Source organism: Phocoena sinus, chromosome 6, assembly GCF_008692025.1.
Source record: "Phocoena sinus isolate mPhoSin1 chromosome 6, mPhoSin1.pri, whole genome shotgun sequence".
NCBI classification, from domain to species: Eukaryota; Metazoa; Chordata; class Mammalia; order Artiodactyla; family Phocoenidae; genus Phocoena; species Phocoena sinus.
In genome coordinates, this window is record NC_045768.1 from 45442061 (window position 1) to 45459730 (window position 17670).

The 17670-nt window shown below is 38.3% G+C and overlaps 1 protein-coding gene and 1 pseudogene across 1 annotated transcript in view; one reads left to right on the plus strand and one right to left on the minus strand.

The window, feature by feature from the left end:
• Positions 1-17670, plus strand: part of TRPM6 (transient receptor potential cation channel subfamily M member 6) — a 138644-nt gene that overhangs the window by 75060 nt on the left and 45914 nt on the right. The window contains exons 19-24 of the mRNA XM_032635982.1: positions 4382-4528; positions 8109-8237; positions 9540-9791; positions 11616-11790; positions 11995-12109; positions 15590-15783. Coding sequence (XP_032491873.1) covers positions 4382-4528; positions 8109-8237; positions 9540-9791; positions 11616-11790; positions 11995-12109; positions 15590-15783 — 1012 coding nt within the window. The remainder of the gene's footprint in view (positions 1-4381; positions 4529-8108; positions 8238-9539; positions 9792-11615; positions 11791-11994; positions 12110-15589; positions 15784-17670) is intronic.
• LOC116755491 lies at positions 1693-4374 on the minus strand (annotated as a pseudogene).

The following is a 17670-nucleotide window of genomic DNA, read 5'->3' on the forward strand; positions in this document are numbered from 1 at the left end:
CTGTGAGATGTAGTAAACATCTTTTCTGGTACTTAATACTTCAGTGATGCATCTTTAGCTAGCGTCTTGTCTGATGTGCTTTTGTACTTATGAGGTATTTGTCATAATATTAAAAACATATTTGATAAATGTTAAATGAAAAATAATTAGTTTGTATGGCTGGCATCTGCTGTGATTGGTTGAGCCTTTATTCTGATTGGTTAATGCCAGAACAGTTAACCGGATCAGTAGTTAAATATTTTTTACTATCATGCCTGTTTGGGTATATATGTGTTCCTCTCCTCTTCCTTCCCTCCCTTCCCTTCCCTTTCCTTCCCTTCCCTTCTTACTTTTCTAAGCCTGATAGTTCCATTTGGGGTTCTCAGAGTCCAAGATGGCAAGTACATTCTAAACTCAATAGAGTGTGTGAGTTCTCCTTTGCAAAGCTGGTTTAGTCAAGTTGTCATAATTGTGATTGTACTGGTTAGATTATGTGGTTACTAAGTTTAGACCATTACAATTTTTTTTTTTTAAAGAAAGAAGAAATGTAGTGCTTGCCTAACCCCATTAGAAATAGAAGGCAATCTTTATATGTGAGACATTCACATACATATGTTTGCCTTTATACTACTTCAGTGTTCACATTAAGTTTAATTAGCTTGTTGAAGTAAACAATGAAGGAAACTGTTTATCATCTATCTACAAACAAATATGTAAATATGTTGGCAACTTGGTTGCAAGTAGTGCTTTGGAAGTGGATGTAACTTCACTTTTGGCTCTTAGCGGTTTCATAGAAAGATAAGCTTTCACTGAAACTGAAGGCATTGCAGATAGTTGGAGCATTCCACTAAGCAGTTCTTCTTAAAGTGGAGACTCTTAGGGAAAGAACTCCTTCCTTAAATGCCAATTAAATGTGCTCTTAACATTCAAAAAAGATAGTAAGCCCTCACAATTCCCTGAAAAATTAAATTTTGTCTGTAATATAGTGGTTCTCTTACAGCAGTTGCTCACCTGGTGGTTTGGACATGGCCACATCAATTAATAATTCAACAAATATCTAATAGCTACCTTCCACGAGCCAGACAAGTTCTGGGGGCATTTCATTAACTAAGGCAGATGCGGCCCCTGCTACTATGGAGCCTATAATCAGACAGACTATCCATGGTACCTCATCATTATTCAATTTAAAGCATTTATTGAAAAAGTGTTTCAAATCTGGTCTGTTACGAATGGATTATAATCATAGTAACTATGTTCTTTTATCTTTGAATTTAACTAAAGCAACAGTTTTGGATTATCTGCTTTGTGTTTAAAATTTTGTTAATCAGAGAATAAGGGGTAGAGGTAGCATTTGGTGGGACATACAAGTTTTCATAATGCTAATTAAGTATAATGTACTTGATTAGTTGAGGAACACAATTGGCATTATGTATTTTGGGGGAAAGCCAGAGACAGGAGGGACATAGTTGCTCTTTTAGAGTGTCTTTGTCGTCATGGTAATAGTGTGATAATAAATATGATGAAAGCACTGGTAATAGGAGAATGAAAGCCATTATTCTTTTTTAAAAATTATTTTTTATTTATTTAAAATTTTTATTCTATGGTTATTTTATGTTCAGAAAGGTGGAATAGTAGAAGAAAAAAATAGAGGACAAAGACTTTGGAGTTTTCTTGTATGTATGCAGAGCTGATTATAAGATGAATAGGATTTTATTACAATTTTTCTTGATGAAGGGCTTCAATAAATGCATCAAGTTTTCCTTGAGTTTCTCTAACTTTCTTGAGGTCCTCAGCCATTTGAACTTGTTTAGCAGTAAGCGATTTAACTTTCTTCTCGCTATCTTCAGCAAAATCTTCTAATACCTCTTTGACATTTTTCTCTAATTGCCTGACTTCAGGGTTTCTAAGTTGCTGCACTAAAGTATTTGTGGTGACAGCAAGCATGCATTGTATTTGACAAAATAGGACAACATCATTGCATTCCTCCTCAATCTACAAAATGCCATTGTTAGGAATGAAAGCCTCTTCAACAAAGGTTACAGTGATTTAGAGCTGTTTTTAAGAAATGTCTTCTCTAAACGTGGTGCCAAGTATCGTTAATCAAGCTCGGATCTACTTCTGCTCCTTGGGATTCAAGGTTCTTTTGGACTGTAGTTATCTCATCGCTTGCAAGATAAGCTGGGTGTTCCTCATTACATTTCAGCGTCTTCTCCAGTTCATTCTTGGTTTCATTGTGAACGCACTGTTCTTGGGTCTGATTCTTCCAGTGTAACCACCTTTTTTCCCAATCTGGACCTTCCATATTTCAGTTGCATTTTCAGTATCCTTAAGATGAGCCTGAAGAACCTCTTCCATAAAATAAATAGCTGCACCTCACTGCTGTTTATCAGACATGGACTGGTCTTCTAAAGCATCATGTTGAATAACCCTCAAGCTGTCCTCCACAAAATCATTCCACTTCTGGTGTTTAAGTTTCTTCCTTAACAGCCTCTTTAAATTTATCAAATATGTTATCATGCTCTTTTCCTTTTGGTTCTGTCATGAAGTGGGAAAATTCTTCCTGTAGGGTCTCCCAAGCAACCTCGATCACTTTATTAAGAAGCTGTTTATCAATTCACTGTTTAAGCTTGATATCCACTGTAGTATTAAAAGTCCCTGAATTCATGGTCTGTGTAGCTGGAAGATGGATGTTTTCAATCCCATGAGTTGATACTCTTTCCCACAAAGATTGCTGAACAATTTCCTCCCAATGTTTTGGTGTAATGTGGCTCAGACTGATAACTTCATTGAGGATTTCATGTTTAGTTTTTTCAAATAGTTTTTTCCGTTCAAGTTCTCGCAGGCGAGGATAGTTATTCTTCTACTCAGCTTCAAGGTTAAAGCGTGTTGCTTTGAAACTATCAGCCTGTTGTTCAATTGACTCCCATACCATTTTCCAAAAGTCCAACACAACAAAGCTTCAATTTCTTGTCGTCATCTGGTGTGCCTTTAGCATGCTTGTCTTTAGGAGTTTTGAATTCCAAAAAAAATTCTTTTTTTTTTTTAAACTTACTTACTTTCTTTCTTTTTTCTTTCTTTCTTTCTTTCCCTTTCTTCCTTCCTTCCTTCCTTCCTTCCTTCCTTCCTTCCTTCCGTCCTTCCTTCCTTCCTTCCGTCCTTCCTTCCTTCCGTCCTCGTTGCTGCGCACAGGCTTTCTCTAGTTGCAGTGAGCAAGGGCTACTCTTCGTTGCAGTGTGTGGGCTTCTCATTGCGGTGGCTCCTCTTGTTGTGGAGCACGGGCTCTAGGCGCACAGGCTTCAGAAGTTCGGGCACACCAACTCAGTAGTTGTGGCTCATGGGCTGCAGAGCGCAGGCTCAGTGGCTGTGCCGCACGGGCTTAGTTGCTCCGCGGCATGTGGGATCTTCCCAGACCAGGGCTGGAACCTGTGTCCCCTGCATTTGCAGGCGGATTCTTAAGCACTGTGCCACCAGGGAAGCCCACATTTCCTGTTAAAAGATTAAAACCACATAGAAATCTATGAAGTAGGGTGATATCTCTTTTTCTTCTCTTTCATAATCCCTAAGTTCCCTCTTCTTGAAAGCAACCAGGGTGCAAGTGCTTTTTTTTTCCTTTCTTTTCCTTTCTTTTTTCTCTCTTTCTAACAGCTTTTCTATGTAGACACCTCTGTAGTCACATTTATGCAACCACTTCCTTGTCACACAGATGCTCATCTCTCACCACCTACAACTGTTAACCCCTTTAGGCTGGCCCATAACTTTTGAGAAACTGATGGAAGATGCTTTCCCTAGAAAAATGCATGCACAACACGAATACTTGCATATAATTGCAGGAGGTTCAAGGAACTCCAGAAGCTCAGAGAGTCCATGAGCTTCAGGTAGAACCTCTGTTATAAATGAGTGGAGAAGCTGTCAGAGACAGAATCCTCAAACTAACACTGTGCCTGACTTCCCTATAATTTGGGAAAGATGTTTCAGCATTATGTGTCCATTTTGTCCTCCTGAATTATGGAAATAATTCTATTCTCTGTTATTGATTTCACAAGGATTTTATTAATATCCTTAGGTTCCAAAATTACTGATAAAGGAGATTAAAAAGAACAGGAAGAGGGACCATCTTTAAATGCTTGGAATTACTCAGTTTGATTAGGTTTCCCTATGGGAGGCTCAGCTTGCTTTTCAGAAATACTGCTGTTCTCCTTACCCTGTCAAAGATTGATACAATACATGTAGTTTTCCTTCCGTTCAAGACTAAGATTGTAATTTGTCAGGTGGGTGCCCAGTTAATTTCTAATATTTTTATTATATTTATGTATTTATGAAATATATAATATTTTAGATACTTGTAAATGTCAGTATTTTAGTTACGCCTCTGACAATAAATGATTGCTTGCTCATTTTACAGAAAGACTATGATTTGGAAAGTGGCCCTGATGAGAAACCAGATGAAAATCAGCACTTTGATTTGAAGAGTGGGCCCCAAAGCCTCCCATGGACCAGGAAAGTCTATGAGTTCTACAGTGCTCCAATTGTCAAGTTTTGGTTTTATACGGTTGGTGTCATTTCAAAAATTACATATAGTATTCAGGATGGTTAATTGCTAATGATAATGTTGATAATGATATTGCCTGATTTACCAACTTGTAATAAAAATGTAAAAAAATGCACTTAAAAAAAAAGGGAGGAATGACAAAGCAGGTAGGGAAGAAGATTGGAGGGAGGTGAGAAAAAGTGAGAGCAGATCTCCTACTTTGGGAGTGAAGGCTCAAGCATCTTCGTTTTCTGAGTGCTTCCAGTTAACACAGCTGGGACTCAGAATCTGAAACTGTGTGGAAAAACAGAATGAGCAATATGGTTGTAGAATTAAGTGATGGGAGTGGATTCTTGTCCCATCTTGGGCAAAAAATCAGTAGTTGAAGTGATTTTTTCTTTGTAGGAATAATGTGTAATATAGACCAAAAAATTCAAGTGTTTGTTTTTGTCTTAGTTGCAAATGCTTCTAAATATGTAGAGGACAAGAAAAATTATAGAAGTTGAATTGTGTAAACAAATACTAAATCTATCATGGATGGGAGAGATACCGAGAAAACAACTGTACACTACATGTGTTGAGTGCTTTTCACATTTATTTAACAGTAGTTATTTTTCTAATGCTAACCTATAGTTAAATTGCTCAAGATTGTATATTTCTAAAACATTTTGAAGTGATTATAAAAGGATATTTGTCTAAATGTGTTATATTTCAAAATATTTACTTGCCCGACCACACACTTATTTCATATACTTATTCAATAAGTACATAGCTCTGAATAACTTTTATCTGTTTTTAAAAATAAAATCTTCATTCAGATGATGAGATTTCACTGTTTTTGTGAATATGGAAATACTGTATTTTCTGTATTTTGTGAATACAGAAAATCCTAGAGACTCTGATAGTAGCTTCAAGAGAGTTTAACCATAGTCACATCATTGGGTGAAGTGTATTCAACTATTGCTTTCCTTAGACATTTCTAGCTTATGAACTCTTAGAGACAGTAGTAAAGCTAAGCAACTGGAACAACTACAAAAATAGCTAAGGTTGGTGTTAGCAGTGAGCACGGGCATTTTTAGTCATGGCTGTTACATTGCTAGGTTAGGGTACGTGTGCTTTATTGAAGCAGTGCCTTGTTATAAATGCTATGATGAAAAAGAAATGTAAACATTTTTGGATATCTTTTTAAGAATTGGAAGGAAAAAAAAAGAGTCAGAAGCAATACCACCAATATCTACAGTGATTTAGTGCCTGGCCACCATGAAAACAAACAATGTAAAACATGACTGCTTAATCGTATAAATTTATTTAAATTATGGTCCTAAGAGGTCATCAAATATATTAACCCTTGAAACATAGACCTAGAGAAGTATAGATTTTACTTTAACTTTTTTATATGCTTCTCTACTAAGCTTCTTAACTCATAGGCAATGCTAATACCCATTATGCCTGCCTGAAATATCACCTATTGTATATAATATCAAATGGTATAGTCAGAAGTGATTTCAGCCATTCTCTATGTAGAACTAAGCTTAGAAGAAGACTTATTAAACTTAGGTAGAGCTCAAAAAGATACGAGAAATAGGGATCCAGGTTAAAATAATATGATTCTTGTGAGAAGGAACACACACATAGGCACTTTTCTCTCTGTTGATCTGGGTTTTTTTTTTTTTTTTTTTTTTTTTTTTTTTGCGGTACACGGGCCTCTCACTGTTGTGGCCTCTCCCGTTGCGGAGCACAGGCTCCGGACACACAGGCTCAGTGGCCAGGGCTCACAGGCCTAGCTGCTCCATGGCATGTGGGATCTTCCCGGACAGGGGCACGAACCCGTGTCCTCTGCATCGGCAGGCGGACTCTCAACCACTGCGCCACCAGGGAAGCCGTGATCTGGGATTTTTAATACGTGTTTATTAGCTAGCACTGTGCATTGTCTCTGAAGCTATTGAAAAGACTGCACCGTCTCATGCATTGTTGGTGATTGTGGAAACTGATAAAGCCTTTCTGGCAGGCAACTTAGTAATATGTGTCACAGTTTTAAATGTGTGTGTAGTTAGTCTACTTCTGGGAATTGTAAGAAGATAAGAATGTTAGATAAGGTCACAAAGCTATTAATCACTGTGTATCTGTGTGTACGTGTTTACTGTGTCTTAATTCTTTGAATAGACTGGAAATCTAGGTTTAATATACACAGTAATTAAACATACACTTCTTGAATGTCTGTCATGTGTCAGGCTGAGTGCTTAAGTGCTGTAGATAAAAACATCAACAGTCTTTAACTACAGAGACTCACAATTGGACGTTTCCAATAACCAGAAATTTTTTTTTAGGAAAAAAACAATCAAATTTTATTCTTTTTCTAGCACCCAGAGATAGCAATTCTTAACATCTGCTTTCAACTTTTTTCTATCCAAATATTTTCAGATTTTTTCACAAGTGAGATCATAGTGTACACAGCAGTTTTAAACCATTTTAACTTAACAGTTTATCACAGATGCTTAAAATTCACTAGAAGGATTATGCTTAATGTTTATAAATGCGTTTCTGTCTTTTACATATCTGCATCTCATGGATGTGCAGTTTATGTAAAAATTCCCTTTTGTATCTTGTCTTCCTTCTCCTTCTGTTATACTAATGTATACTTTTCTGGCTCTTTAACCTCCGGCCTCTAAGCTTATTTTATTTCTGTTCTGCCACTTCCAAATGGAAAACTGTTTCCTCCTTTATCTGCTTATCTGGAAATGGGGTTCATCCTACAAGACTCAACTGATATACCTCTTTCTCCAAGTCTCAAATCCAGCTTCATCCTCTGCATTCCTGTCATGCCTTTAGTAGACTTGCATTATGGAAGTTATTGTACTCTGTACGCAGTGGCATCGGCCTGCGTCAGAGATCACACTCCACCAGCCTGGCAAGTGGCATTAGTGAAGCATTTTCCTGCAGGTCTAGGTTGAATGCTCTGGGCAGAGCAGCCTCTAGGTGGCATAGACTGTTTTGAGAACTCCTCACTTATGGAAAGCTCAGGACCGTGAAACAGCTGCCTGGCTAAGCTCTGTAATCTGCGTAGGCCCAGTGAGTCATGTGTTGGAAGACGTGAACCCAGACCATAAGTGGTAACCAGAATATTTTAATCAGCAGAAAATAAAACTCCCAGCAATAGTAAATATTACAATTTATTATATTTGAAAATAGGCACCTACTAACACTGCTCCTTTGGCATTCTTGGGACACACGTTTTCTTTTTAAATGGAGGGGAAGGTGTGTGATTCTCTCTTGGCTTGCTGTTGGCCTGACTGTGTCCATGCCGGAGTGTGCAGAGTTCTGAAAATTGGGGTCAGGAGTCAACAAGATGTGACCATGCCCATTTCCATGCATTTGAGAACAGTGATCTTTCCTTCCACAAATTCCTAAAATAGAAAACTGTGGATTCCTGTGCCTTCTTTGATAATTATGTCATCAATAATCAGAGGGTGGTCCCAGTTATATTTTCATGCTATCATGGTGAAGTTCATGTGTGTGTTTCTGTTCATTTGGGTCCGTGTCTGCTTGGCATCCTCCATTATGACTCTCACTCATGGCCAGGGAATCCATGTCCCCCTCACAGATGGTGTATTTGGCATTCCTCATGCTGTTCACTTACACCGTGTTGGTGGAGATGCAACCCCAGCCCACCGTGCAAGAGTGGCTCGTTATCATTTACATCTTCACCAATGCCATTGAGAAAGTCAGGGAGGTGAGTTATCCCTTCTACCTTTGTCTTCTACATACCTCTGCTAGATGTGTTCTGCGCTTGGGTGATGAAAATGGAGAGGTCAAGCATGAGGGTGAGTCAGGCAATGATCCTGATTTGTATGCTACAGGAAAGGTAATTAAGGGGAAAATTTCTGATCTCAACCTTTTATTGTTGCCAAATAACTTTCTGTTGGTTGCTGCTCTTTGAAAGCAGTTATTTTAGGGGACATCTTAGTGCGTTTATCAGATCTAGAGTGATGGTATCTAGTTGTTTATAGACCCTCCAACTATTTGATTTCCCAAAAGTGTTTTTTCAATAAAGCTGATTTTTTTATAGCCTAACATTACTTGCATATTATTGCTTTCATGTCACAGAGTGGCACATAAATGGCTAAAGTTGTGCAATGTGTAAAGAATTCATTTATAGTTTTTGAAAGTTCCTACTAAACATTTTTGAACATTTACGATAAAAATTCCTCTGGGGCAAGTAGTCCAAGAAACAAAACAAAGCAAACTTTTCATTTTTAGTTTGCAGTGAGTCACTTAAAACAAAAGAAAAGGAATGAATATTCCTATCCAGTTATAACTGCAATCACATACCGTATGACTTAGGCTGTTTTAGATATCATTGTATATGTATCTCTCTCTACCTCTGTGCATTTACATACAATGATTTTGTCCTAGAGCTAATATGACCAACCTTGTATATTATGTAGAAAACAATTCAGCAGAAAAACATTATCCGAATTCTACCATTTTTATTATGCTTCAGGGAAAATAGCTTTTTACTGTTTTACATTTAAGTTTGTCTGATATTCTGTTGCAGGGGTAATTTCTTATAATAGTGAATTCTAATATCACGTTCTGAGTAATTTGCTAACTACTCACTAAATTGCAGTAGTGGGGCCAGATTACAGGATTCTTTGGTTTCTTTGCACTAGGCTATACGTCATGAAATGGAATTGCAGCTATATTCCATTGCAATATTGAGTTTTAAATGTCTTGGTGTTTCCCTGTGTTAGTTTAGGATTAATGAAAGCTAGAAAAACTTTTCTTTTTTAAAAAAAATTCTGGTTTGTTTTTAAATAGCTGGCCAGTACTAACAGTGAGATTAAACTACATTTATAGAATTGTTTAAATAATTCATTCCCCAAGGATAACTTACGTCTCCAAAATCCCCTTATGATCTAAGGTTTGGCATGATTCCAAATACTCCTTAAAAGAACAGTTGACGTATTAAAGATCATACTGATCTTGGGTTATAACCCATTCTTTAAGTTTCCCTCTTTCTTTCATCTTTTAGGTCTATATTTCAGAACCTGGGAAGTTTACTCAAAAGGTGAAGGTATGGATTAGCGAGTACTGGAATCTGATGGAAACTGTGGCTACTGGCCTGTTTTTGGTGGGTTTTGGCCTTCGGTGGGGTGACCCTCCTTTTCACACGGCGGGAAGACTAATATACTGCATCGATATCATATTCTGGTTCTCACGGCTCCTGGACTTCTTTGCTGTGAATCAACATGCTGGTCCCTATGTGACCATGATTGCAAAAATGGTGAGTCTGCTGTATAATCTGGTGTTCTTTTAATAGTTCTACTTAATTTCATGGTTCACATACATTGGTTTAACTTTTGAAGGTATTTAAAGAAGCACACACGTCATCCCCACTTTGTTTATAACCATAAATTCATATTTAACAAACGTCCTTGGGTAGCATATTGGGTAATTGATTACAATACTCAGCTTACCCTTTTCGTTAGGGCCAGATGATGGGGGGTTGCATCATATTTGTCTCTGAGCACAGTAATTCCTGAGGGCCAGATTTATGTGAGGCTACCACCAATAATATTTTTTGCTGAAATATTGATTTGTCTTTTTATCTCTCCACCCCCAGCCAACTCTTAAATAGTGATCACTGTGGGCCACAGATTGTTCTAAGTACTTTGTATGTATTAACTCATTTAATCTTCAAAACAACTTTACGACATGGGTACTATTATTATCTACATTTTATGTTCAAGGAAATGGAGTTCAGGTAAATTTCCCAAAGCCGTAAGTCGGGGAGCCAGGATTCAAATCTGGGCCACCTGGCTCTGTCTGCCATCTGAGCTCACTGTGCGCTTGTATTAGCCCTGTCCAACTGGCTTTGCACAGGACCTAAGAAGGACAGTACCTCAAGATCATCTTTGCTTTTTCTTCTGGAATACTCACTGGCAGGGAAAGGGCAAGTTCTTGAGAAGGAAAGGTAGTGTTGAAACAAAGGAAGAAGACAGAAAAGGGAGAACCTCCAGGATTCCAAAGATAGATTTTTTTTATTTTATACTTTTCTCTTAGACCAGCAATATTTTCTCTGGTCTTGGTGACATTGGTATTAATTCAGTAGGTTATGCTGAGGTAATCCCTGTATCTCAGTGACTTAGCACAAGTTTATTTCTCCCTGATACAAAGATTGATGTATGCTCATGGAGGCCGCCCTCTACCCAGTGACTCAGGGATCCCAAATCATTCCATCTTGGGACATAGCTGTGTCAACATGTGGCTTCTGAGGTTTCCTATGACAGGGAATAAGAGGGATGGAGAACATCTAACAGCTTTTAACTGCTCTGGATGGGAAGTGACTCAAATCACTGTTACTCCACAGCCCAGTGGCCAGGAATAGGTCAGGTGGCTCCTGCCTCATGGAAGGGAAGCTCATGGAATATTCACGGAGTATGTCTCTGCCACAGGGAACAAGTGGGTTGAACTGATGTACATGTAGTAATTGAAATGAATTATTTAGAAGGGCCTTTAGAAAATTACAGTACATGTGCTATACATACATGTGTGTATACTTTTAATACAAAGACTACGTGTTTGCGAGTTAATGAACCACTGGATTTAACAAACATCATTTTATAGTTGTTTTTGCATCTTAAAAAAAAAACTCTTCACTTCATTAGGATGTTCAGTACCTTGGAGCAGATTCTTGGTCTGATCAATTTCTCAGACTCTTAACTCCTGAAGATAATCCTGGGAATAAGGAGCCATTTTACTAATTTGAATATCCCTATTTTTTTTTCTTTTTTTAACCTCTGATGAAAAGTTAGATATTAGTTAATCAAAAGCTATTCATATTTCATCACATCTTAAAAAAAGAAGCACAGATCCTCTACAGTTAGCACACTTAAATTACTCCATAGACTACATTGACATGAAACATATACTATGCAGAGAAAACAGAATGTGTTAGCCAAAGGAAATCCAGCTATTCACGGACTAGGCATTTTGGTCAATGACTAGACAGTCTTATTATTGGCAGGTATAATTATGATGGCTGCAGGTGTTTGATTTGTTTTCAATTTCAAATCTGTGGTAAACTTCTGGCTGTGCTTTTTTGCAGACAGCAAACATGTTCTACATTGTGATCATCATGGCCATCGTCCTGCTGAGCTTTGGAGTGGCACGCAAGGCCATACTTTCACCAAAGGAGCCTCCATCCTGGAGCCTTGCTCGAGATATCGTGTTTGAGCCATACTGGATGATCTATGGAGAAGTCTATGCTTCAGAGATAGATGGTACGTAGAGGATTCCGCCACCATGCAGCAATTGAACCTTTGTAGATACTCAGAGTAATAAAGAACCCTGGAAAACAACCATCTGAATCTTAAAAATGTCAAGAGTTTGTGGTATTCTACTAAGTCAATATGCTAAATATTTGTCTAGAGTCATAGGACTGTGATTCACCTTATCTCTCATTCTTTTAAATTCTTTATTTGTAGTTTGTTCAAGCCAGCCGTCCTGCCCTCCTGGTTCTTTTCTTACTCCGTTCCTGCAAGCTGTCTACCTCTTCGTGCAATATATCATCATGGTGAACCTGTTGATTGCTTTCTTCAAGTAGGTTATTTTAATCAAATACAGTTATTTTGTATGAATCAAAAATGGGTGCAGGTATTTTGAAAGATTCACATGTAACCTTTGTTTTTTGTGTGTTTCATGTTTAATTACTGTGGTTTTAAAATATGGGCATGGAACTACTGGCAGGAAGGCAGCAAAATATGAGAAGAGAAAAAACAATAAATAGAGAGTGTAATAACAGCAGACTGAAAGGAGATCATACACTGTAATTAAGCAATAATTTGGAATCGTGGAGAGTAACAATTGACGAGGCTGAAAGTTGGTTAAAGGGTCCTTGATAACTTCCCTTCATTGGCTCTCAGTATATCTCATTCTCTGTTTTCTTCTATATCACTTTTCACTTCTTCTCAGTCTTCTTTTCTGGAGCATCATATTCTCTTCAACCTTTTAACATTGGAATGTCCCTGGGCCCAGACGTTTGTTTTGTTTACACTTTGGTGATCTTGTTCAGTTTCCTGTATATGTATACTGACAAATCCCAACTGATATCTTCAGCCTAGGTCTCTTTCTTGAACTTCAGTCCTGTAGATCCAGCTCTCCTGTTCCATTACCAGTCAGATGTATAATACTGGGTTGGCCAAAAAGTTCGTTCGGGTTTTTCCATACCCTCTTACGGACAAACCCGAATGAACTTTTTGGCCAACCCAATAGATTTCTGAACTTTCAAATGTCCAAATTCTTGATCTCCCCTCTTTCCCAACATACACTTATTCTGCTTGTAGTCTTTCCCAAATCTATAAGGAAGACCACATGTTTCTGTCAAAGCTTCATCTTTCCCATTGTTCGGACCAAAAACCTTGGCATTCTTAATGTGTCTCATATTTCTAGCTCTAGACTGTCAGGAATACCTGTTGACTCCATCTTCAAATAGATCATCAGTCCAACCGCCTCTCACCACCCCACTGCTACTACCACAAAGACTCCTAGTTTATTTCTCTGCTTCTGTCTTTGGCCCCTATATTCTGTTCTCAACACAGTAGCCCTAATGACACTTAAATTTTTAAAATTTCTTAATTAATTAATCACTCTATTCCCTAATGACCTTTAAAACATATGTCAGATTATGTCACTCATCTGCTCCAAACCATTCAAGGTTCCCCATTTCCTTCTGGGTAAAAGTCAAAGTTTCTACAATGACCTAGCTTCTCTGCTACCTCTTCAATCACCCATCACACTACTATTCCCCGAATCCATGCCTCTCCAGCCACACTGGCCCCTCACAGTTTTTCAAACAACACAGGGGTGTTTGCAGTTGCTGTTCCCTCTGCCTGGAATGCTCTACCCCCAGATATCAGCGTGGTCCATTCCCTCACCTCCTTTAAGCCTTTGCTCAAATGTCCCCTCTTTAATTAGCCCTAACCTAAGGATATTATTTAAAAGTGCAGCCCCCTTTCCTTCAACCATCTCCTTGGCATGCCTGGTCCCCCTTACTCTTTTTTCTTTATACTACCCACTTATATATACAAATATATTTTATAATTTATCTCTATATTGTGTTTTTTCCCCTGTTTATCTCTTATACTGGAATATAAGCTCCACAAGAACAAGTTTGTTTTTTTGGTTTTGGGGGGGTTTTTTTGGCCATTTTTTGCCCATGAATTTATCCCAGGCCCTGAAAAGAGTGTCTGGCTCATATTTGTTTAATGGATGAAAGAAATCAAGTGAAGTGATGGGAGAAACTAGTATTTTCTGAACGCCTCTTTTATGTCAGGCACTGTACCAGGTATTTTATTCATTAATTATCTCACTGAAGAGAGAGAGATAAGAAAAGGGAAATCAATGCATAGAAGTTTAAAGAAAGTAGAGGAGATAAAGGCTGAAGGCAAGCAAAATAAATCAGAACACACACAAAGAGGACTGTTGTTGCGTATATATGGGGAAAACATACTTTTTTGCTTGTTACAAGGTTATGTGATAGCTATCGTCTCCCTTTAGCCTCACCATTTTATGCACTTGTAACATTTGCTGGTGTTTAATTACTGTAGCTATTTTTTTGACATTTCAAATAAGATTAAGAGTGGGTATGAGATTTTTGTTTCTCAAAAACGGCAGGTGTCAAAAGGGCGGCTGACAAATCCTCCCACAGGCTAGTCTTCTCACAGAGATGAATACACTGAGGACCATACAAGCTGAGCAACCCCAGATCGGACTACTTGTCCAGAGGCCCCTTTCCAGATTCTGTAATTACAAAGAACCTGAAATACACTGTGAAGATCGCCACCTGCTGGTGGGCAGGCTGTGATCACACTTGCAGTGGGAGTAACATGTAATTTTGGTGGCCCTCAAACTTGATTGTGCAGAATTACCTGGAGGACTCACTGAGACACAGATCGCTAATTGGGTCGTTCTGGATAGGGCCCAAGAATTTGCGTTCCTCACCTGTTCTCAGGTGATGCAGTGCTGGTGGCTAAGTGACTGCACTTTGAGAACTACCGTTAAACTCAGTTGTCGATGTTTCCTTCATCTACTTTATGAACTCTGAAACCTCCCTCCTCCTCTCATCCTAAGCTGGCTTTCTCCAGGATAGTTCGGGTTCCTTCTCTTTATCATTACTGCAGTTTAGGGTTACCTGCATTTTTATTTGCTAAATGTGGCTGCCCTTCTCAAGTACTTCTCTGCCATCTTTCTCTAAAGAAAATAAATTACATATTAGCCTAAGCAAAATATTAAGATGGATATTCCATTGTGTCCTGCCCACCCATATCATGTTATAGACTTAAAGTTAAATAGTTAAGGGTGAATTTGTACCACTCACCACAACTTCTATTACAAGTTCTATAATATCAACATATTTACTGCACTATCTGCATATTATAATTGATATAATTAAAGAGAGAAAAATCCCAAGGTGGCCTACCAATAAGGAGTCACTTTTATTGTAAGGTTAATATAAATAATTGATCTAGCTGCTGAATCGAAGGTCTTCTTATTGACTTATTTTAGGATGAATTGATTTTTCTTCCATCTCTTCTTCTTCATTAATATTCTTTCGTTTGAATGTTTTAAGGAGGATTATTCTAGCACTTCTCACATTTGACATTAGGAGAATCTCTTCATAAGGTTGATGATATAGAGGGACATTAAAGCTGTTTACCATGAATGATGAGTTATGGACTGAAAAGACCCTCTTATGTGAGAAGAGATGGTGAATCAAGAATAATGTTACCTCCAGAGGACAGTTTCTGTTCATTGAATTTAAACTGTTGGCATTTTCTTCTCTCTGATTGTCATTTCTACCTTTTGCTTATTCTGATTAGCATATTTTAATGTAGAAGGTGATTAATGTATGTTGTTTGGTGGAAGAAGAATCGTAAATGCAATGGATATTATTTTTATTGGCTAACTACCGTCCATGTCAGGCGAACCAATCATAAAAGTTGGAAAATAAAGCAATAATCTAACTGTTATGTTTCAGGATTCCATATTAAAACACTGTCCTTCTCTTACTACAACTTACAGTAACGTTTACATAGATCTGAAATCCATTTCAAATAACCTGTGGAAATACAATCGCTATCGCTACATCATGACCTACCACGAGAAGCCTTGGCTGCCCCCACCTTTTATCCTGCTGAGTCACATTGGTCTCCTCCTTCGCCGTCTTTGCCATCACCAAGCTCCAAATGACCAAGAAGAGGGTGATGTTGGATTAAGTAAGTTTTCATTGGTGGGGCAGGAGGAAGAGAGTGCAAGAGTGGAGATCCAAGGTGAAGACACCTGGAACGTTGTCGATTAAATTCAGGGCACAGGATGGAAGGCTCTGGGAGTTAACTGACCAAAGAGTATCAGCTGAGCACCTGGGTCTAAGTAAATGCGTGGATCTCATTACGTGGTTGTAGTACCTTTCGCTAAAAGTAGCTGATACTTCGAAAGAAAGGAATAGGTAGGAACAGAATCTCTGCTTGGATGTGTAAAGGCTTTTTGTCACCTGGAAAACCCTGTGCTTTTACTCTGCTTAGCTGGGAAGACGTCAGAATAACTCCTAGAGAGTAGTCAGAGTGACCCATACTTACTTCCCTGTTGTTGAAGATGGAATCCAAATTGAAAGGATACAGAAGGTCTTGTGGACTAAGGGGAATAGATAAACCAGACTTTGCTTAATTTATTCACCAGAATCATGGCTCTCTAGTTCTCTACTCTACTGAATATGGAGGTGATTCTTTATTTTCAAGAACTTCAACTCAGGATGCAGAAATGTGGATTCTCTCTTTTGCTTTTGGCAAAGCTTAACTCGACATATTTTGAGATTTTCCTAGTTCACTTTGCTTATCCATATATAGCATGGTATGACTGTCATACTAATTGTCATAAGAGAACATTCCTTCTTGTGGTTCAGAGATCTTTCGTAGTTCCTCTAGGCCCGCTGGTACTAGGCCCATTTCTAGATAATTCCTAGATATAGAGGAAATGGATAGCATAAATTCACAATCCTTTATCTCAATCCCTAAATTCGAAATACATTTGAAAATGGAAAGTCTTTTTCTTCATAAGTTGGAGAAAGACTCATTTGGACAGAAGAGGCTAACGGGACTAATGTAAGCCATTTTATCCTCTTTATCCCTTGTAGTATGGATATTCATTGATTTTTGCTGCAGAAATGATGTGTTTGATTTCAGGGTATTGCCCTAGCTACAACTAGGGATTTTCCTTCATTTATGGCAAATGCGCTATATTACCTTTCCAAAACTAGAAAACTTGTGATTTCTGAAATGGACTGGTTCCAGGAATTTCAGGTAAGGGATTGTGGACTATTTATACATTTCGGTGGGCCCTTAGGAGGACAGATGTTAGCACAAGGTTGACAGGGTGACATGCTTTTGCTCCTGTAGTTGAGTAGTTGGCTCCGTGAAGTATTTTTCTTCTCTTGAGTCACTTGGTGATTTATTTTTCTTTTCCATTTCTTTCCCCTAAGCGATTCAGCCTTTATATGGAAGTCAAAGCACAACTGAAGTTAATTTAAAGGCTTATAATAATATTATAATTTCCCGGCTTCTAATGGAGTGGCATCCCAGAACAACTGTAATCTAACAGGAGAGTGTGAACCACTTGAGAGATCCTGGGATTAGCTAGGATTTGGCCCCGTTTTCTAGCACCATAACAAACAACGCTTTCCTGGGCTTACCTTGATCTGAGCTTATAGGATGATTCTGGTATAAAACTCGAGGAAATATTCTGATGGACAGAGGTACATTCACCCTGAGCTCTGGGAAATTCTTGAATTTTTGTGAGATTGCCTTTGATACTCTGTATTGAGGATCAAGACGTTTGCACATGGGGAAGCAGTGCCACCTGGTGGACAGTCACAAGAACGTGCCACATACTGCAAGCTGCACCTATCATTGGAACTGCTCTGTGGGTTGTTTGCTCTCAGGAATCCACAGAAGGCTCAAATCATACAATTCTAAAGTTCCTTACTCATACAAGATTCTTTAATGCAAACACACATTTAGAGTTGAGTGGGGATAGGGATTTTTTTGGTGTCTGAAAGATGCTTCCAAGCCATAAAAATCAGAAAGCATTGTACCTTTGAGTTGTGAACA